General features: G+C 36.3%; 1 protein-coding gene across 5 annotated transcripts; it reads right to left on the bottom strand.

The window, feature by feature from the left end:
• Positions 1-101: 101 nt before the first annotated feature.
• On the bottom strand, positions 102-21,030 carry LOC111798322 (exportin-7-like). Of its 5 annotated transcripts, XR_002815690.1 has the most exons (30): positions 20,550-21,028; positions 20,044-20,292; positions 19,793-19,953; positions 19,103-19,168; positions 16,967-17,084; positions 16,732-16,841; positions 15,771-15,866; positions 15,066-15,189; positions 13,960-14,027; positions 11,705-11,791; positions 11,445-11,597; positions 11,260-11,355; positions 11,044-11,103; positions 10,837-10,955; positions 10,658-10,745; positions 7,997-8,101; positions 7,815-7,919; positions 7,678-7,730; positions 7,534-7,597; positions 7,290-7,424; positions 6,455-6,567; positions 6,291-6,384; positions 5,187-5,406; positions 4,589-4,719; positions 2,417-2,563; positions 2,104-2,232; positions 1,449-1,547; positions 1,076-1,114; positions 533-774; positions 102-459 (listed from the first exon to the last, which is right to left on the bottom strand). XR_002815690.1 is itself a non-coding variant. In XM_023681387.1 (29 exons), the coding sequence occupies exons 2-29, from the start codon at positions 20,279-20,281 to the stop codon at positions 637-639; spliced, it is 3,153 nt and encodes a 1,050-aa protein (XP_023537155.1). In that variant the 5' UTR covers positions 20,282-20,292; positions 20,550-21,029; the 3' UTR covers positions 102-636. The 5 variants fall into 5 exon arrangements, 4 of the variants coding, with proteins under 4 accessions (XP_023537155.1, XP_023537152.1, XP_023537154.1 ...); XM_023681387.1 differs by having other exon boundaries at positions 102-774; positions 16,732-16,838; positions 20,550-21,029; XM_023681384.1 differs by having other exon boundaries at positions 102-774.
• Positions 21,031-21,793: the final 763 nt, after the last annotated feature.

Raw genomic sequence — 21,793 nt, 5'->3', positions numbered from 1 at the left:
AAAAAAAAAGAAAAAAAAAAAAAAAAAAAAAAAAAAAAAAAAAAAAAAAAAAAAAAAAAAAAAAAAAAAAAAAAAAAAAAAAAAAAAAAAAGAGAGACGGAAGAGAAATCAAATCTGCTTTTCCTTATATTATCAACAAGGTATAAAGAATATTAAACAATAATGTACATTATATCAGCACCAACCCCTAGACACCTGAAAAAACCGTTGTCGTCTAAAAAGAATTGATCTAAAATCAACAACCTACGTAAGAGCAAAAAATTCCAAACCACCCTTTGCAATATCCAAACTTTCAATCAAACCCTTTCTTACTACTACCATTTCATCTCCTCTACTTCTACTACTAGTTACCAAGTACCAACCTTCTTCAGCACACATTATAATTTGGGGGGACACAAAACATACCTTTCTTGCTATGGAGACCTGTGCAGTTATTAGTTATCCGCATCGCTTCGGGGTCTTCTGGCAATATGGACGTTAGTACTACGAAAAACGATCTAATAATTCGACTCGAAACATATATGCTAATCACCTGACAGATTTTGTTCTCCTGTTATTTTTTTTCCCTTTCTCCCAAGCGAAGGAATGTCTTGAGCAGACAATTCATCATCACATCTCCTTTGCAAGGAATGGAAACTATTTAACACGAAATTCATGCCTAAAGACGGTTAGGTTTTGGGTGAACTTGTCCCTGTTCTTTGAATCCAAGCTTCGAGTGACATCTTTCATTAGTTTTTCAAAACAGAGGGAAAGCCGCGGGTGTTGATCCACTGCCTGCACTTTGACACGAGAATTGAGCGTTAAAAGGATTTTTGTTCTTGCTTTTTTTCTCTCACCCACATTTAGGAGAGATGGAATCAGATTTACCCCGCAAACTCCCCCAAATATGTAGCAGTTCTCTTAGAGCAGGCAATCTAAAGAAAATCACATCTATGAAATATGACAACTATTCAAAATACCGCTCTTTTTTTTCTTTAACATTTATTTATTTTCTATCCGCACATTCCCAACATAACATCAATCGGCATGGGAAGTGAATTGCAATTCTGACGAATAAGAGGAAAAGGCAACTTGCCTGAGAAGCCATGATCTGAGTCTTCAAATCAGCAAACATCTGCAAACAAAAGACAATTTTTAAAGGCTTGTAAAAGAAATATGATAATTCAGGTGACAAAAGCACAACGGAGAAGATAATCAAAAAGGCCTTGTACGTACTTGACATTTTAAAAAATTATTTTCTGGTGGTTGCAGTGGTGTGGGGTGGGGGTGGGATTGGGGAACGAAGTCCTATATATATCATTATAAGCTAGTATGGATCATTGTGAATGCACTGACATTTGATTGTTCAAATAAGATCCACCCAAGTAGGGAAAGCTATTGGTCACGCACTTTCCAGTCTACGTAACAATTTAAGATTTAATAAATAGAAAGAGTACAAATCATTATACCTGTTCACTTATGAGTATCAAGCTCAACATTGGTCTGCTAAGACCCCATTGGTTGCCGCAATCCTCAAATAAAACAATCTCAAAAAGGGTCTTTAAAATCTGCAAACATGATGAACACACTCTTGTTTTTCAAAAGAGATATTAAAGATTGCAGATGAAACACACCCAAATGCGCAATTAAGGACATGTTTGAGAATGAATTTGAAAGGAGTAAAATCATTTTGTCCATGTTCAAAGTTACTCTAAAACATGCATACTTGAGCATGTTACAAAATGGTTTAAAAAGTGATTCTAATCATTTTAAAATCACTCACAAACATGCCCCAGATATCACCTGAGATTTATCTAATCAATTATCTCTCCCTAATGGGCTCATGCTGATAATAATATGTTCAATATAAGGAAAGGTTTATTGACGTGGATTTGATGATGAGATCTTTTTGTTATAACATAATAAATTACTATTCTAAAAACTGAAAGCTACTAGGTTATGATTCATTTGTGTTATGTTTTAACTGCAATAACGCTATTTGTTTCCGGGACATTAAAAACTATAAAGACCAGAACCAAGATGCCCCCCCGACTTGAACAAACTTGTACATTCAGTACTAGAAAGTTGGAAATTCATCTGCATGATAACAAGAAAGTTCCTTACTTCGGGAAACAAAGTGGGACAATCTGCAATGTGACGAGAGAGATTAATAGCAGCAGGTGAAGATGGAGCCTCTCCCATAGTGATGTTCTTGAAATAGAAAGCTGCCAAGTTATCAACAGCCGATGCACACTGGAACACCAATTAAAAGACCTCTGGTTACATGTACATAATAAAAATAATATTCTCAAGATTGCCCAAGGAAAAACCTCCCACAGACCTCACTGTAAAAGTGATAAGTAACTGGTTAATAAAAGAAAACGATAAAGGAAAAACGGGAAACAATTGTAAGAAGAAAGGCTATGCACAACCATACCTGTGATGAAATATTTGTATCCAGACCTTTAAGGCCGGATTCAAGAGAACCAGCTATATGCATGAATGTGCTTGTGTCGAGATTTAGAATAAAAACAATATGACTGCTGAACAGAACCTCCAGAAAAGCAAAATATGCCCTAGTCAGCTGCAAAGAAACAGAGAACTGTCAAAATAAACGTCGTACAAGGAGAATAACTAAAAAAAAATTCCAATAAATTTTCTGCCTAAATAGTACACTAAATTCAAGAGGCTATACATAGAGCATCTCTCCTGTCAGAACTTTTCAGGCCTCTCCTAGCCTTGGTAATCCTATCATGACTATGTTGCAGATACATTTACTATCTATGACTTGTTTGCAAAAGCCATCCTTCTCAAAGATAAAACTGCCTCTTTTACTCGTATTTCCAAACCCTGTCCATTTTTAGTAATTGACCGAGAAACTACATCCCATCCTACCAGATGATTGCAAATATCTAAAGTTGGCCCTTCCCGCAACAAGTCCCTAATGCAGCAGTCAATCTTCTAGGGACCATCCCAACTCACATCAATCGATCTGAAGGTGGGGCATTGCTTCTCTTTCATCTGCATTAAGGGAGTTTTTCCATGGATTCCAGCCAAGTACCCAATGTAATTATCCTCCATAAAGAAGGGGGGTCAAATTGTACAGTCAATGGTAAAGATGAAATGACAGTAAGCGTATTTCTGCTGGTATGAAACCACTATGGTTTTCCTTCACCATAATTCTCACCTCCATCAAATCCATCTAGATAAGGTCTTATTAGCCGAGTCCAAATAACCTCTACATACATCTCCAGTTTTCTTGAAGGCTTCAAGAGATCATTTGTCTTAGGGTAGGTTCCTAACCTTTATCCATTCTCCACATGAAGGCACAATAGGATCCCCAAGCATATTTTCAGCACTTTAGGGGTAAAAACACACTTTAAATTTCCCAACCTTGTACCAGCCCTTGATATTTACATTGACTCGAGCTTGTTCTGCATCTTCACAAGAGAGGAGTCTTATCCAGTTGTATGGAACTTACAGAAGAAAATACCGATAGGTGTTGTTGAAGGTCTCACATGATATCATGCCAGTTATGATGGAGGGTGCTCACGTTGAATGATGACAGCAGACAATAGCATAAGGGTTGCAAATGGCGAAGGAGTGGGGACTTTAGCAGTCTTATTCTGTGGGGCCTACTCTTTGATGCATTCTTATAAGAGGTAGCTCCATAATGGAGGCCGACTTGGTATTGGTGAAGGAGGTAATGATTGAGATGAAGTTGCGCCAACCTTTTCTGTTCACTCCCAGGGAGGATAAGCTTATTTAAGCCCTCAAAAGCACCAAGCTTTGCAATTTCAACACAGTGTCCTTTCTTGTTGGATATTTTTTCTAACCAAAAAACAGTCTCCCAAACCCTTGTTTCATTGAAGAACTTAAGGGTCAATCGAAGCTCAAAAAGTTTGGTGAAACAAACATGGAGCCAACATAATTTTTTCTCTAGCAAAGGCTAGGGAAAAGCTCCGTTCATTAGTAGCTTCATGAGGCTAAAGAAGTTCGGTTTTGGGGTCACTTGATATGGAAAAGGTCCATCTTTCAGTTTTGATGAAAAGGAACGGTGTCGTGGGTGGAGAAGCATGGCTGAAGATGTGGGGTAGAAGGCAGGCGATGGAGGAGTGAGAGCCATTGGGAGGATAGAAAGGCTTTGAAAGAAAACACCAAGATGAAACTTTTAAATGACCAGACTCAAAATTCTGAAATCTTTTATAACATTTTCTCTCCATAATACACTATGATATATTTAGTCTTTTTATTCATATATTCTTAACCTTCTCCTCATTTGTATGCTTGAAAATTAAGACAAAGGCCAAAAAGGACTGTAAATATCAAATGAGAAAATTACATTATGATATTCTACTCTTATGTCATTTTAAATCCTAACTAGACTCAGAAGTTTCTACGGATAGATTACCATGTATATAGTTTCTTTTATTCATATTCTTAACAAGAAGACAGTGCAAAGCGATACATAAATTTTTATTTAGTTAAGCAATAACTTGGACTTGGAATTGTTCTACAGTTGCACCCTTTTCTAAATATACGATACGCTACAACTTACAATCTTGTATTTGAAACTAAAACCATGAGCTAAAGGAAATAGTCTGCACACCTTTCGAAACGCCAATATGTCAGCCAAAGGAATTGACAGTGTCATCTTTAAAGCAATATCAAGTGCATCAGAAAGTGCTCGGTCACCATAGACTTCAAAAACTCCAAAGTTGACATAGTTTCCAGCAAGAGCTGCAATAACAGCAATTTATAGAAAAGATTACTAAATTTGAAGCATACAATAGTTCCTAAAATTTCTAAGACAAAAAGCATCTGATTCTGATTCTCTTTTCAATCTACACAACAAAAGTTAACAGAAAAACTTTGAACATGTGCTATATGCACGATTGGCCTTGCTAATACAAGTGAACTTAGAAATATGAATCTAACTTAGAATCCTTACCAAACAAGTACAAGAGATAAAGGAAGCAGATAAAGCCCCAAAGATTATCAAGACATAAATAAATGACGAAATGGATGCAGCCACTCGCAAAGTCAAGATAAAATTGACTGAAAAAAATGTTGTTAACATGTTTCAAAATAAAAATTCAAATTTTCAGTAAATGAATTAAAGCCAGTAAGAGAGAAAAATATATTACCCACAAAAATAGCCAATAGCGCCTATCAAAATTGTAGTCATAGGATAGCTATATACTTACCTCTAGTTAGAATAGTCAAGGAAATCCAAATTCCTTTGTATTTGAAGGCGTAGATATCAGCAGGGTTTGGGAGAGATAAAATTCTTGATCCATAAGCAACAATTAATTTGCTGACTTCTCGGAAAAGAAGTATGCCATTGGGAGATGATGAATCAAAAGTCAAGCGCTGTGCTTTGTTTAACACAAACTCAGCCATGAATTTCAATAATGGGGTTGTTACCTGAATATATCGTTTAATCATATCATCCAACAGAGAAGAGAATACATGGTTATAAATAGAACAATAACAACATTCATTGTTTACATCTAGAAAATGTGATGCAGAAGTTTGGTTCCCAAACCTAAATGTCAAGAAACACTCTCAAATAACTGTATGTGTGTCATCTTTGGTTCAACGTGGCAGCAAGAAACACTCTCAAATAACATTTGTTTCTGTGATCTCTACAGTAGGAACATTTGGACAGCAGCCTGAGATTGGTGATTTATCAAGGTCGTTTGGAAGCAAAGATAAGCACATTCTTAGAAATTTTGCAGAGGAGGTAAGAGGTGCAGATGTATCTAGCAGCATTCCCCTGAGGCGATGTCAAATACTTCTTTCTGGGTAAGGAAAGAAAAAGAAGTGATGGATTTAAATCTCAGAGCTTTTTGTGTGGTATCTTGGATGTTTTCCCGTGATCCATGGCAGAAGGTAAAACAAGCTTCGGAAGGTTACTTACAGTCTAAGGTATTAACTAATCTTTTTATGGTTGATAAGGCTTTGGTGAAAATTGATGATAGCTTTTCGGAAATGAAATTTTACGGGAAATGTACGTCCATTGGAAATCTTCATTTGAAAATTGAAAAACTGAAAATTGGTCTAGTACAAATCATTTTCATCCAGAGGTCATTGAAGGTTATTTTACTAAATATCTGGTTACTTCGCAGTTAGGCCATAGGCAACTTCCTTTGCTTGTTTCTCGCATTTCTGTTTGACTTACTGTGAAAGTGTGACAGTTGGCCAGTTTCGTATACAAAGGCACAAATGGGCTCCACCTTGTTCATTTTTATAAAAGTTTTGTTTCTAGTTAAAAAGAAAAAAAAAAAAAAAAACTATATACCAAGTACCTCTGGTGTGTCCGTCCACTGAGAAATGCCTTTCAAGAAGAGAAGCATATGTGCAGGGTATAGCCAATCAAATAGAAGTCCATATGTTCTGCGACTGTAAGAGGAAGGAAAACGTATAAATAAGTCACAAGATTGAGATAATTATAAATATTAAAAAATGTTACCTGTTTGTGGCCATAGCAATCCCTCGGAGATCTCTCATTAACCCAATAAGGGCATATTTTACAGCATCGGTGCGAAACAAGGAGTCAGAAGTTGATTCCAATTTGATAAAAGCCTAACATGTCATGAAATCTCAATTGAGCAAAGCTAAAACATGGGCATATATGAGTCAATAGTATATTCCCTCTTTTTATTAGTTATGATCAACATATGTATCAGCTCATTTTTCACAAAGAACTTAATTAGGTTTTTTTTTTTTTAATTTCAATTAATTCTTCACACATTTTTTTAATTACAATAAACTCTTTTCACTCTATCGGTACCTATATTTGATCTCAGTCCTCAGACATGAGGATGAATTATTATTATAATTTTTTATGGATAAGCAAACCACTTCTCTTTTCTGAAGTCTGGGAAAAAAGAGATTTGACCAAATAAAAGACAAGAAGTCTCAAAATTTAAGAGCATTTTGCGAAGTTACTTGCTCCTGATACAGAGGCCATCCAACTTTCGTAGGACTGATGACAATATGATGTACAAAGGTTAAAAAAAAGTAAATTGATAATCTAGACAATGAAATAATTAATTAGTTAGTCTTCTTTCATTGGCAAGATTTTATGTAGAACTACAACGAATATTAAAGAAACATGCTAAAATAAGAGTTTAACCCAGTCAAATAATTTGGTATGAAGAGAAATGAGAATTTTGCTAAAAATTAGCATGCGAGTTAATTGAAAGAGCTAGATACGCATATTTGCAGGCATGGCATGGCATGGGATGTAAGCAAGCATGCACATCGGCACATTTATATATTTGACAAGGATGAGAGAAATTAACCTGCGACAGTGGTTCCATTGAGGATTTAAATTTAACAGGGCTTTCCTCCACAAAAATTAGCCAGCCGATGGTGTAATAGAAAGTCGTCCTACTGCGAGAACATCTGTATTCTTCCAAGAAAGGAAACTGCTCCCTCTACAATTTCAGGTTGAAGAAAAACCTTTAAATGAGATGAGTAAAGGATATAACATAATTTGAGCTCAGATAAATAAGGAACTAAAAACATGTCTTCGGCAAGTAGTACCGTATGATTTGCAACAATGAATTTAACAGTATCCAATTTCAAAAGCAGCTTCCCCGTCATGTATCTGAAAAGTAGGGAAGATCAGAAATCTATAACGTATGATTTCAATTTCATGAGCTATAACGTTTTTATCAAGTATTTTACCCAGATGCCAGCTCCAAAAACAAACTTAAGGTGTGATCAATGACCTCTTCACTCTGGGAATATACATAAAAAACTGATTTAAATCCATAACACATAGCAATATTATAATAAATACAAAGAATGAATAGATCTTTCACCTCAGTGTAACACTTGAGATTTGTAGCAATCTTCGTGACAATCACATTCAACAGTTGAAGATGATCATGAAGTCCAAGGAGTTCAGAAAACCGCGCATATAACTGCTGCAATTGAAAAAAGGAATAAATAGATGCGACATATTACCCTTCATATAGAACAGAATGGTATATTTATTAATTACCTTGGAAGAATGCATTGCCTGGTCACCCACGTAAGACTTCCGAAAATTCTGGAAGAAGGTAAGAATAGCTCGATCAAGTCTTTGCTTGCTTGCTTCACTGTATCTCTGCAGAAGCGAAGGTAAATGGACTTGAGGATATGAAGCTTGCACAAATGATAATTTTTCTACATGCAATATCGTTATTTTATGAGAAACAATCTTCAATAGAAAAAAATGAGGTATGCATAGATTCAATAGGTAGAATGAACGTATTTATTGCTAAAATCCTCATTGAATCCAAATTTTTTATCCTACCACAAACGTTATTTTATTAACCAGCTAATTTTTAGAGTGAAAGACAACTCTCGGATGCCTTTTTATCTGCAGAAAAGAATGCAGATAACTGGAGAAAAAGGAAAATAAAGGTTGGAGACCTATAAAGTACTTATGACAAGATTGATCGAGTGCCTTACAGAAACCTCCCTGTAATTACTCTTCTTTTGTCATCAACCTAGATTAAAGTCCGTTTGTTTAACTCCACCCTCATGATCTGGGGATGCCTTCTCTATGGCCTTAAGACTGTTTCAGTGCTTTTAATTATGAAATTTATAGCGTGTCCAATCACCCAAAAAAAAAAAAAAAACGACAGCCATGGTTAATACCTTTGGTTTGACTGGTAGTTTCCCAGGAGATTCAGATACTTTGGTTATGATGCAGTAATGTCCATCCGCTAGAAATTTTTCCCACGAAGGAACAACTCAAATGCCATCATTTGCCTTTGAGGGCACTAATTAGCCTCTTCAAATACTTATTTCTCATCTTCCGATCATTTTCCTTAAATGCTATTTTTTGCTTTAGTGAGCACTTCGTACCCATTACTCCAACATCTAAAACAATCATTATTTATTGAACCTTTTATATAGGCTTACATTTTCATTAGCTAGGGTTCATTTTCTTTTTGTAAGGCTTCCTTCAAGATTGATTTCTGCATTTCCTTACCACTGGATGACATTCGTCAACAGTAATTTGATATTTATTCTGTCCTCTACATCTGCATTCCACCCTTTAAACCAGGGTCGCAGCTTGTGCTAATCCACCAAGAAGAAAGGGGTTAAGTTGAATTTCATTTCTCAATCCGCAGATGTATCTTGCAACCTCATGGTAGTCAAATAAAGGCAAGTTGTCGCTGCACTAAGCCCTTGGAATCATCAAAATTCCGTGCAACTCTCAAGCTCAATTCACATATTCCAAATGAGGTTGGGGTCCTCACAACACAACTCATAATTTGAAGAGTCCAACTAGGAGATCCAAGGGAGGGGAGCAGCCTAAGGCATAGAGGCATAAAAAACGGAAGGAGTGGGGAGGGGTCCATGTGTCATGCATACTAAGGAATTATTTTATGCTGGGTGCTGAACAACATAGACTTTGGGGCTGGGATTTTTGTTGCATGACGCTTCTAGCAGGCACCAATTTTCAAATCTCTTGGAGGGTTCTGCGTATGAGCCTGGTGAGTATGACCCAAATAAATGGGTTGAAGAATTGCATACTATCTGCTTGCGTCTTGAAGAATTGTCTTGGATAGCTGGGCTGTCAGTAAGTGGGGAAAGAAGGCTCAATTTGGAGACAGGAGGAAATAGAAACATGGTTACCAATAATATGAGCCGGGGTCGATGGATGAACTTATGGGCATGAAGTTTACAACATTTGTGACCACTAATGAAGAGAACCAACGATAAATGGTTTTTTTTTTTTTGTTTTTTTTTTTTTTTCTAGAAACTGTGCTTTAATTGATAAAAATGAAAGAAAATACAAGGGCATACAAAAAATAAGCCCTACAAAAGAACGTTCCATAAAATACATATAGGGACTCCAATCCAATAAAATCAAACCAATATCATAATTAGAAAAAGGTCTAGTGACCGATGCTCAATTCGCAAACCTGAATACTTGGATTCTGAATTTTATTCTGATCGGAGATATTTGAGGAGTGATTGTAGATGAACCTTCTATGGTCAGCAAGATAGGTGCAGTTAAGTATTAGTGGGGTCTTGACGCACACCTCGAGGATATGGTGTGTTTTGAGAGTAGAGTAATGTAAGGATTGTCATTAGATAAAGAATTTGTTAGAAACGATCGATTATAACTTATAGCTTCTCCCCCTCCTTAAACAGTGCTTGACCCACACCTCGAGGATATGGTGTTTTATGAGAGTAGAGTAATGAAAGGATAGTAAGATGGAGGCAATGAGTCATTATTATTAGTAGTAGTAGTAGTAGCAACAGCAGCAGTATTGGGTTAAAAGAACCAACTTTAACTGTCGCAAATGAAAGTGCAAAAAAATGGCTTTAAGAAACAGGGTCAACCAAAGGAGTCGACAGAAGAAAACATCAAAGAAGACAAAATTACATTAAAAAAAAATTAAAGGTAGTTACAAAAAAAGATAATAGTAATAGAACACACTCAAAGGGAGACCCGTTTATCTCTAAATGATATCGTATTAAAGTTTCAGGCCCTATTTCCTTATGATTCAATCTCAAGACCTGGTTCCTATCAATATGGTAAAGGGTAATGCTTTTTGGTTAAGATGTAGATACTATTTAGCTCAAACAATGAACAGTTTTTCCACCTGCAGATACCATTGGTGAGAATTATAGAAACATGAGGCTGATATTTCAGACATACCTGGCTATGTAGACCATTGTCAGTAACATTTATCAATTGCAACACACGAGCTGACAGTTCAGCATCAAGAACTTCCTGCGATTCCACACTGATGACAGTAAAAGCTAAAATTAGGAAAAGTCAACAATTATCGTGAAATGAAAATTCCACCTTCCTGTGAAGCGGAAGAGTTATCTGACCTACAACCAGTGCATTGTTTTATTTTGACGATAGCAGCTATAATATGAACAATCCATGCAAGTTTGGCCTCAACAACTGAAAGTTCATTGTTATCACTACCTTGCAGCCGAGCTCTTTCCTATTTCAGTCAAACAAAAAGATATATTAAGTGACCGACAATACCACCAAGCAAAATAAGATTTCAACATGCTTATCAATAACAATACCGTGTATGTTCGCAATATGGGCTCCATGATATTTATGATGCACAAACTACTGGTTTCATACTGCAACTCATTTGAAAATGCAAGGGTCAAAAGGCAAAAGGCACCAATCAAAACATGTAATGATGAAGCTAAATTTACATATTTAAAGGCGCAAGACCAAAACTAATTTTCAATTAAAAAATAAAAGAATGAAACCCCACACAAGATGATTTGGACCTGAAATCTGCAAAGGTATGGAAAGCAATCCAGTTGATCCTGTAAGACTTCAACGTTGTCTAATGGATTCTCAGAAAGATCATCCTGTAATCCAGCCTGCACATTATAGAGTCACATGGAGAAAGCTTCTTCTTACTTGCAAGGAGAAACCACCGAGTCTCAACAAAGAAAGATAGGTCACTCACCTGCACAGAGTTCAACCTTGATGTGATGAAACCTTCAGTAATTTTAGGCACAAACTCATCCAATAAACTTGGAGTGTCGCCTTTCAAATATGGAACAGATGACACCAATCTGGACCACAGCCCTAGGAGATAGTAAACGCTGCTGCTAGCCCACTGGCAACATTCCATTATTTTCATTAGTGATGCACATAGATATGATTTGTGGTTGATATCGATTATTTGTGGAATATTTCAATATAGATTCAACTATTTCAATAAACCTGCCAAGAATGCAAGGACTTCAAAGTAAACTCTGCCACTAAACGTATCCAATCACTATAGCCCTCAACGTTCACAAGTTCAGACAGCTGCAAAACAATTGTATAGATGTGAGTAGCTCCTGCAGTCATACGTAAGCTTACATTTTATTAATTTAAAATATCTATATTAATCATCGTAATATCTATCCGACAAATAAAAAAACAGATAAATATATCATTAAATCCTGAAGGAGAAATTTCAATTTTTATGTCAAAGAGTAAGCAAAAGAACAGACATGATTGATTACAGAGAAATTTGGTAGGTAAGAACCATATATCCTGTTCAAAAACCTCAAAACTTTGAGCCATCAAAGACTGAGGGAGGATGGCTGAGGGGAAAAATTAGCTTGGGCAAGTGTTTTTTAAATATAGAGGCTGCACTATGAAGGTAGTGTGCTGGTCTGGCTAGCAGTGGGATTAGAGATAGGCTAGTGGACATGGGGGTTGGCTAAATATTTTGGTTGTTTTTTAACACCCCTTATAAAAGGTTATGGTTTCCTCCTACCCACCTCTCTTATGAACTCAATCCAACACCTTAATATGGGTTCTCTAATTCCTTTGACCCTTTACCACATTCCTTTGTGTTTGAAACCTCTCCTCTACTTCCCCAATTGGTTTACTCTCTCAGATCGATTCATCTCCACTATTCACAATTTGTGCCTCTCCTCCCTTCTTCCATTTTATTGCTATCAAGTATATTAGTGTGGAAGCCACAGTTTAAGTGGGGGAGAATGTCACAATCATATACTATGAAGAAAGTAGGTTGTGACCCTCACGTCGAGACACGCAAAGCAGCGACCCTCAAGTGGCACCCATCCTTTGAAATGGGTTTTTCAAGGATAGTGTTTGACGGCACGGGTGTGCCGACATTGCATCCTCGCCCATGTGTCAGAGGTTGGATACACCCGCTATTTGGAACGGATTCCGTAAATGAACTAGCATAGACACGGGAGGGTCTAATGCCTTGATAGAACCCAAATGGATGGATGTTTGAAATGTCCCGATGATATGGACGACACATGGATCCATTCTCGATGACCATGACCGAATGAGTTATGTTGGTTAATGACATCCCAGGAATTGGGATGGCATCAAAAGACCTGATGGGCGTGTTAATTGGGAACTAAGATGACATGATAAGATGCTACGTTACACATGAGAGACCTTGACCCCGAGTAGAGGAAAGGTCAAGTCGAATGACTTGACCTAGTGTAGAGGGAAGTCGGTTGGGTCGCAGAAGATTGAACATGCACGCGCAAGCGGCATGTGTGGCCGAACGAGTTTGGATTCCGCACAAGTTATGTTCGATTGGCGAAGAAAAATCTCGCCTAAGGTCCAACGAAGCCACAAAGACAAGCGAAAAATGAATATGGGGCTTGGTTTTCTCTCAAAGCTTGTTGNTACCGAAGCAAACAAACGAAAGGAGGTGATTCGGTAAAAAAAAATGAATTGTTTTTTTGAGGATTACTTAAAACAACAATTCATTTCAATTCGAATCGACTAATCCGGTATATTTTCCACATTGATAGGAGTACGTTTATGTTTCTGCTTTACGAATATGATATTTTCTGGGTATTTCTAATAATATCAAGTGTTATTCCGATTTTGGCATTTCTTATTTCTGGAGTTTTAGCCCCTCTTAGCAAAGAGCCAGAGAAACTTTCGAGTTATGAATCGGGAATAGAACCAATGGGCGATGCTTGGGTACAATTTCGAATCCGTTATTATATATTTGCTCTAGTTTTTGTTGTTTTTGATGTTGAAACGGTTTTTCTTTATCCATGGGCAATGAGTTTTGATGTATTAGGGGTATCCGTCTTTATAGAAGCTTTAATTTTCGTGCTTATCCTAATTGTCGGTTTAGTTTATGCATGGCGAAAAGGAGCATTGGACCCAAACGCATATTATGATGAACTAATACTTCCATACACGAGCAGATGCAGAACTGAGATATGGAGGGCCCAAGGATGTAGATCATACTAATTGTTATTCAATGCATAGAGATTTCAAAAGATTCAGGGGGCCTGCCATAAGACTGTCCACCCCTATATGATCAAAGACAAAGAGGAAGTTTTTTGCAAAAATAAATGCACCGAGTAAAATATAGACACAAAAGATGCAAAATGTTGTAGCATAAGCCACACAAAGTCAACTCTATCCGCACACAGGCACACAGTTCAGGTGAAAGTAGCTACAGAGCAGAAGAACAAAAATACCTGATAATTCACTCTAAAACGTCCAAGAAGACGGCAATACTCATGGTAATTATCATGATCAGCCAAACCTGATCACCAATAAAAAGTAGATAAGTAGAAAAAAAAATGAACGAAATATAAACTAAAACAATTGACAAAAAATAAAAATCTGGGTTTCAAAAGAAAAAACAACTTTCCAAAATTCAATCATTAGGATGAAACTAACAAAGCCAAACTTATCATGATACTTGAGCTAGTTCAAAGCTGGCAAGCTATGAAGTATAATAATCAACTATTAGACAAGGAATTCTATAATCTTATAGCTCCACAAGTTTCAGATTTCACCTTTTTTTAATGTAAACGCCACAAGTAACACCACTCAGCTATACTGATCAATTAACATAACCATGCTACAAGGACACAACAAAAGCTAAATGCAAGCTCCAAGTAACTCGTGGATATCAGAGTTACTTGCAATCGCACTTCTTCGAGGCTCAAAGTGATTGTGTGGCACTTACTCTCACCCTTGAATAATTCAACCAACTCAAACTCGGATCACCAATGGTACAAATAAACTATCTCATATCCTCTACCCCGTTCTTAAAAAATAAAGTTAGAGAAAGTTTCGGAAAGCATTTTGAGAAAATAAATATTATGTGCTAGCAAGTAATAAGGGACAAAAACAACAACATTGATAGATATAGCTCGAATAGGAAGATTTGACTGACAGTACATGAGACAAATTGTCTCTAGCATGTGTAAAAATCAGACATGGCAAAAAGTCATACGCCAACAAAAATACAAAAAAAGTAATTAATGTGCTAAAATGAGAGACATAAAAGGTCAAAATGTTTTGGAATGGGGCATGCGGCCATGGACAACACGTCATGGACAAACATGACTGTGACACAAGACATCTCACAAAAATGAAAATAAATACAAACAAAAATAAAGTTGACCATCCTAGATAAGAAATTAAAAACAAAAGTTCTTTGATTCGACAAGGACTTTTAGTTCTCCCCACCCATCTGCCCCCTCCAAAAAATAATAATTAAATATTAAAATGTTTAAAAGCCAACCGCAGACATATACATATATCAAAAGTACGAATGCAATAATAAACACACCTTGCCCAGTTTGTAGGATATCTTTAGTTCCTGTCATAAGATGGACCAAAAATTTTGAACGGGCAGCATCATTTGTAAACAAAGAGCGTCTAACAGAAGCCAGTCGCACCAAGCATTCCAGTGCCTAGAAGAAAATTTTGGAAACCCATAAGAAAGTATTGTTAAACGAAAAAATAAATTAGCAAATGAATCCGGAATTAAAAAGAATATCGATGAATAACTAGTATGTTCAAAAAATGGATTTAAGAAACCTTGTCACTGTGCTGTTCATCTCTACCAGAAAAGGGCAAACTTGGATGCTAAACCAAATTTCTTAAGGTATTGTTCTACCTACTGTTTCAAGACAAGGGGGAGCCTTTAATTTGCAGCTTTTTATCTTATGGAACATTTGGCTTGAAAGATATAAGAGAATGTTTAAATGTGTAGCTTATCTATTGCATCTTACGCTCAACGACCGGAGCTTTTTTGTAATTTTTAGTTAAGTTCCTTCGTATAGGCCACATTTTGTGGTGGGATTTTTCTTTTTTTATTATCTACATGAATTCCTTCATTTGTCTTTAACGAAAGTTTGGTTCCTCATTAAATAATAATAATAATAATAATAATCAAAGCTAACAGCTAAATCGAAGCCTGAAGCTTCACCTGGTTTCTCAATAAACAAAAATCAATATCCAGTAGCTATAGTCATCAGGAAACAGTACAAACCTCTTTGGAAAGAGGCGCTTTTGTAATGGCGTAGCAATCAAAAAATATCTGTAGAGTTGAAGGATCCTCCAAAACTGGCTTCCAAGAAGATGGAATCTGCAACACCAAACATAATGCACGATCATCCCGATCTCTTTATATTTTTTGGATAAGAAACATTCCATTAACAACCAGGAAAAAGAAAAATAAGAAGGATATGAGATCTCCTCCTATCCTCGAAAAAGAGAGATTAGAAACATGCACTTCAGTTACCGTTAATCAAAGAAAGGAAGTAATATAACATAGATTTGGCCAAAGAATTTCACAAGAGAACAAATTAAATCAAGGGTACATAAGCATCTCCACTCTTAGCATCAAATTATCAAGTAATTGTCTAAATTAAATCAAGGGTACATAAGCATCAAACCTCAATAAGCAGCCATAATTGTCTTAAAAAAATAATAATAAACAAGCAGCCTTTACAGCTATAAGTCACGGGGCCTTAACTTTGCCAACAAAAGGATTGTCCTTGTAAGCCTGAGCAAAAATATCTAAGAAATTTTTTCTAGCTCAACAGCATGTGAGGTGGAGATTCATAACCTAACTTCCTGGTCAATGACACATGTTTTAACCAATTGAGATAAGCAAGAAATTGCTAGATTTGCACCATCTAAGGCCAAAACTCCGAAACAACTGCGATCAAATCTAAACTAAAGTACTTATAAGTGAAAAACACGTGTTCAAGAACTTTAGTCTCTTGACATTTATTCAATGAAAAGTTTTGTTTCTTGTTCAAAAAAAATGAAGAGGAAAGAAACGTGTTCAAGAAATTTCCCATCTCTTTCATAAGGGGCACACCATAAAAGAATGAAGGTTTGGGCTTCTTTTCCATAAAGTTGTTGTACATGTTATGCTTGCCAAGACTATTCCAACCTTCAACGATAAAATTAAACGAAAAATGGTAGGTAACCAAATGAAATACCTGAACAGTACCAAACTCTTCCGAACTTTCATCAATGGAGGTCCCAACAAAATCAAAAGATAAACACTTCAGTGATAGAGAAAGTGCTAATTCTTGCAGACGACCAGCTACTGTATGCCACACAAAATAAAATCCATCAGTAAACGAGGCAAATAAAATTTTAAGGTAGAAAGGTTCAAAGAATTAAAAAATACTGGTTTGGTCATGTTGACAACTTAGTAAATTAGCATGTTACCATCGTTCTTCAACTGACATAAGGATGTTAAAGATATTTGGAAGATTTCGAACAAGGCTTGGTCCCTGAAGGAACAAGCAACTCTCCGATGATTTGTTGAAGGGAATCCTTGATTAGGCTAAAAAATAAACATGTCAGTATAAGAAAAAGTTGCTGATGTCAAAAAATTACAAACTACATAATAATATAAAATACGAAATTCAACTTAAAGGTGCCTGAAAAGTAGAAAAAGAAATAAACCCACGTTCATGCACACAGCCAATATAAAACAACATAAACACAAGCAGCAAAATAGGTATACTGATTTTGAATGCAACCTTGCTATTTCATACAAAATGAGAATTTTTATTAATTGAACGTCAATCATTACAACCTAAAAGATATGGAGGATTAGATCCTCTATGAAGACCAAGTGGGGATATCAAGAGTCCATTTGTGCGTACACCACTATAAATATAAAAATTTAAATTTAAAAAATAAATACACGAAGCCCCCAAAAAGCCAATAAACATGCTTTCCTCCAACAAGTATTTGAACATAACCACTGTCTAAAATCTTCTGAAACTGTCTTCACCTACAATCAACAAGTAAAAGTTTAGTTTCTAATCCTCACAAATATTATCTAGACTGAACTCAAAACCATGTAGGAAAATGATCGATAAAGAAATGTCTATCCTAGCAAAAAGCATTAGCAGGTCTAATTTACTTTAGGTCAATTGCTAGTTCATACACACAAGGGCGTTTTTTTAATAAAAAACTATACTTTATTTAGTAGAAATTAAATAATAAAGTTTAAAAGGGGATAAAAGCTCTTTATCTAAAAAAATTACGACACCGAAACAAAGTTTGAGAGCATAAAAATAAATTGACAGAAATAGAATGACTCCAATCAAGAAATATTAAGAATTAGACACCTAACTAGAAGCTAAAGTTATTACTCCAGGCAAAAAAGTTAAGTTTTGCACTTGTCTTCAAATTATTCCTTTCCAATCATATAATCCATTTGATTGAAGAAACAAATATCTCCCCGAAGCCAACCTTTATCTAGTACAATTGAGGATTAGTACTCCTATATACGAAGTTAACAAACCAGCCACCACAAAACCATAAAAGGGGGAAAACTAAAACAGGTTCGCTGTACAAATAAATACACATACAGCAAATGTGTATAAAAATGATCGTGGACTTTCACATCTACTAAAAAATGTAGCAAAATTATAAAGAAAAAATTCAAACAAAAATTGAATGACAAATAGTATTGATAGGACGGAATATGTATGTATGCTGATTGGAGATGTTTTTTGTGATTTTATTAATTAGGATTCTTTGTGTAGGCATCTTTAGTAGTAGTAGTGGGCTTTCTTTTTTTCTTGTATTGCTCATCGTACATTTTCGTTTGTCTTCATGAAAGTTTGGTTTCTCATCAATGGTGACTCTGCACAAAGTACAAATTTTGCAATTCTACATACAACTAACTCATGAAAGAATTTAGGGAAAGCTCAGCCCAAACAAATCCTCCAGCGCAACATGCATACATACATGTGCAGAGGTGGTAGTAACCAAGCATAAACAATTAATCAACTCATTCAACCAGCACTTCATATGCATATATAAAGCTGGCAAGCACAAATAAGAAGTCAATTCATTTAACTGACACATAACCAAAAATGGGGATAAAAACAATCTAGTCTGATTTTCTTCTAAAAATTCACACCTACCATAGCCAATAACCGTATTAAACCAAAAATCTCAGAACAAACGAATTTATCCACAATACAAGAATTTCCATTAGCAGTTTAGTCCACTCTTACGTTAATGTATGAAAGATTTCATAATAGAAATTTGTTCCTCTTTCTTATCCACACTGTCCTATTTATCACCCAGGTGCCTCAAAAGAGATTAAAATAGTACACTGGCATGTGGCAGATTCGTTCTTATGATTTTACCACCAAAAAAATCCAACTGGGAATAATGGAACTCTCCACAAACAACTACTCTCATCACCAAAATATTCGTTATTATTACAAATTCAATTTACAAGAAAAATACGTGTTAGGGAAACATCCGCATTTAAATCTCCCTTCCCAAATAGGTGAGTAATTTTCAGATAAGAAGGGTAGCTATAAGAAAACCAACCTGATTCATCTCAGATACAAGTTGGTTCAATATCTTCAAACCGATGGTGTAGTGTTCTGATGTTGCCTGCACGCAAAGAGGGTCATAAGACATTAAGTGGAGTACTAGCCATAAAAATGATAACTGAAGCAATATAATTTCAAAAGAATATAGGCAACTACATTATCAGAACTATGGCTGGGGAGAAATCAAATAGTTTTCAAGTTTCTTCCTTGGGCAGACATTTTTTATTCAACTTGTTTAAAGTCTATTCCTGGTGTTTTCTTTCCAAGTCTATTAGTGATTTCTCATTTCCTAACATTTCTTGTAACTGGCATGTTTTTAGAGGTACTATAACGTGTATTTTTTGCTTATTTGGATCCTCGAACGTCGAGTGAACCGCAACCCCTCTTACTCAATTTTTCTGCACGTTGTATTGTCGCAGCATATTTTTACCCCGATACCAATTATGGTATAACCGGAAATTCATTCAACCTAGTTGCTTAACGTGGTTGCATCAGAGATACTTTTCTTATTGATCAGAAACATTTCGTTAAACGAAGACCGGATGAGACATCCTCCCACTACAACAGTCAATGAAATTATAAATTAATGGCGTTTTTTTTTTTTTTTTTTTCTTTGTGCTGGTGAAAAGAAGGGAAGTGGACACATTGGCGCGCTTTATGTATGACCTATGACATAGGTTATCACCTGTCTCAGGAAGTTCGTAGATTCTTTGACAATGTCTTGAAATCGATCATCGTCAAACCAACCAAACTTTGTGAGTCGGCATAGTAGCTGAATTAAAGATGCACTGACAAAAGGCTGCAAATCAGGCCCTCTGGTGGCCAAGTAGTTGATAAGATAGCCTCCTACAAACAACATTAATGACTACCATTTAGAAGGAAAAAATTAGCATGCTGATAAAACAATAAGTTGATGCCAAGATACTCGAAAATTACGGATGTCTAAACGGAGTTGCAGCGCAAGGCTATGATCGGTGACTTGCTTCAACAAACTTGAGCTCGCAAGCATCAATGCATAAGGAGTCAATGCATGGTCGAGAATGTACTGGCATTGGGAAATGTAATCAGTATTCATAGAGAAGCACTTCAGAGTGTTTTCTGCATGGGCTCGCTCCACTGAGTCTTGAGAATTGTAAAGTCTTTCACACAATGCCTCTAACTGAGCCAGTTCCATCACTTCGAATTCTGAAAGAACGAATTGGTAAACAATCACTGATATCTCAGCATTATTTTCATCTATCCTACAAAGCTCAGTATGTTACAACACAACAGATCTTTGCATTTCAGAATCAATCATCCACTAAAGAAACAACAACTGGATTGGTGAAGAAAAATGATCAAAGTAGCAGTAAGCGAGCAACAAACAAATCTCAGTGCATCAAAGGTCGAGGCAGAACTAGAAAACTAAAAAGCAGAGACAGAAGCAAGAAAAATTCACTTACCTAGACGTTGGTTTCAGAATTAATGATTTGCACAGTGAGTACGGATTCAGGATTTCTTCCCAACTCAAAACGTTTGATTCCAATTAACAGCCGATAGATTGATTGATTTTATTCCAAACATCCATATACATCAAGAATCAAGTTATCATCATCAAGAACAACACACCAGCTAGATGATGGTAGAACTTGTGAAGTAAAGTATCCACTGCAAGGATGAACAAAAAACGATGAACAAACGCCGGAGCTGTCCTCCTCTTCCCAGTGGATGGAAGGAAAAAGAACACCGATGGATTCAGAAAGTAGATTGAAGATCGCCGCACGAAAAAGGAGGATAATCAGAGATTGAGGAGACGACTTTTGAGACTGGAAACGTGAATGGATGAAGCCGATTGGTTGTCTTTCCACGGCGCGGTCGAGAGAGAGAGAGAGAGAGAGATTGGTCGAAAGTTACAATTTACGAATGGCGCCTTGAAATGGCGTCTCGACATATATATATATATATATGGCACCAGCGTGAAATTTCGTGTGTTTGGGAGTCCTGGAAACCAATATCTCATAACCCAAGAGGAAAACTTTCCAATATTCCCTTATTTTTATTTATCATTTAATTCGCATTATTTTTTTTTTTAATCTTAATTAAAATATTCACTTTTATCTGTTTATTGTTAAAGCCCACCACTGGCACATATTTCTACACTATTATAAATAATGTTTCGTTCTCCTCCACTCGGGAAGAGAGGAGCCGAGGTGGTCCCCCAGACCGCCCGAATCCCACGAGTGAATAGAAAGTTGGATTTACATTGGATCTCACCTGAATTGATCCATCTATCCTCTTGAGGAGAAGTTTGGTTTCAAACCCCGGTTCAAACAGGAGAAGTACGTCATGTTAATGTACCTTGGATGATAAATAATGTTTCATTCTCCTCCACTCAAGAAAATAGGAGCCGAGGTGGTCCCCCCCGGACCGCCCGGATCCCACTAGTGAATAAAAAGTTGGATCTACATTGGATCTCACCGGAATCGACACAGCTATCCTCTTGAGGAAAAGTTTGGTTTCAAACCCCTGTTCAAACAGGAGAAGTACTTCATGCTAATGTGCCTCGGATGATCCACACTGTTTTTCCTTTACTCCTACTGTTTTAGATTTAGCTGTCTTCGTCGATTTCCCTCTCTAACTTTATGAATCGTTACTCATTAGATACGATCGTCAATTTGGTAGATGTCTCCAGCTTATTTCCCACTGT

This window comes from Cucurbita pepo, chromosome LG07 (genome assembly GCF_002806865.2).
Source record: "Cucurbita pepo subsp. pepo cultivar mu-cu-16 chromosome LG07, ASM280686v2, whole genome shotgun sequence".
NCBI classification, from domain to species: domain Eukaryota; kingdom Viridiplantae; phylum Streptophyta; class Magnoliopsida; order Cucurbitales; family Cucurbitaceae; genus Cucurbita; species Cucurbita pepo.
The sequence above is the reverse complement of the archived record's forward strand: the minus strand, read 5'-3'. Positions and strand labels throughout refer to the sequence as shown.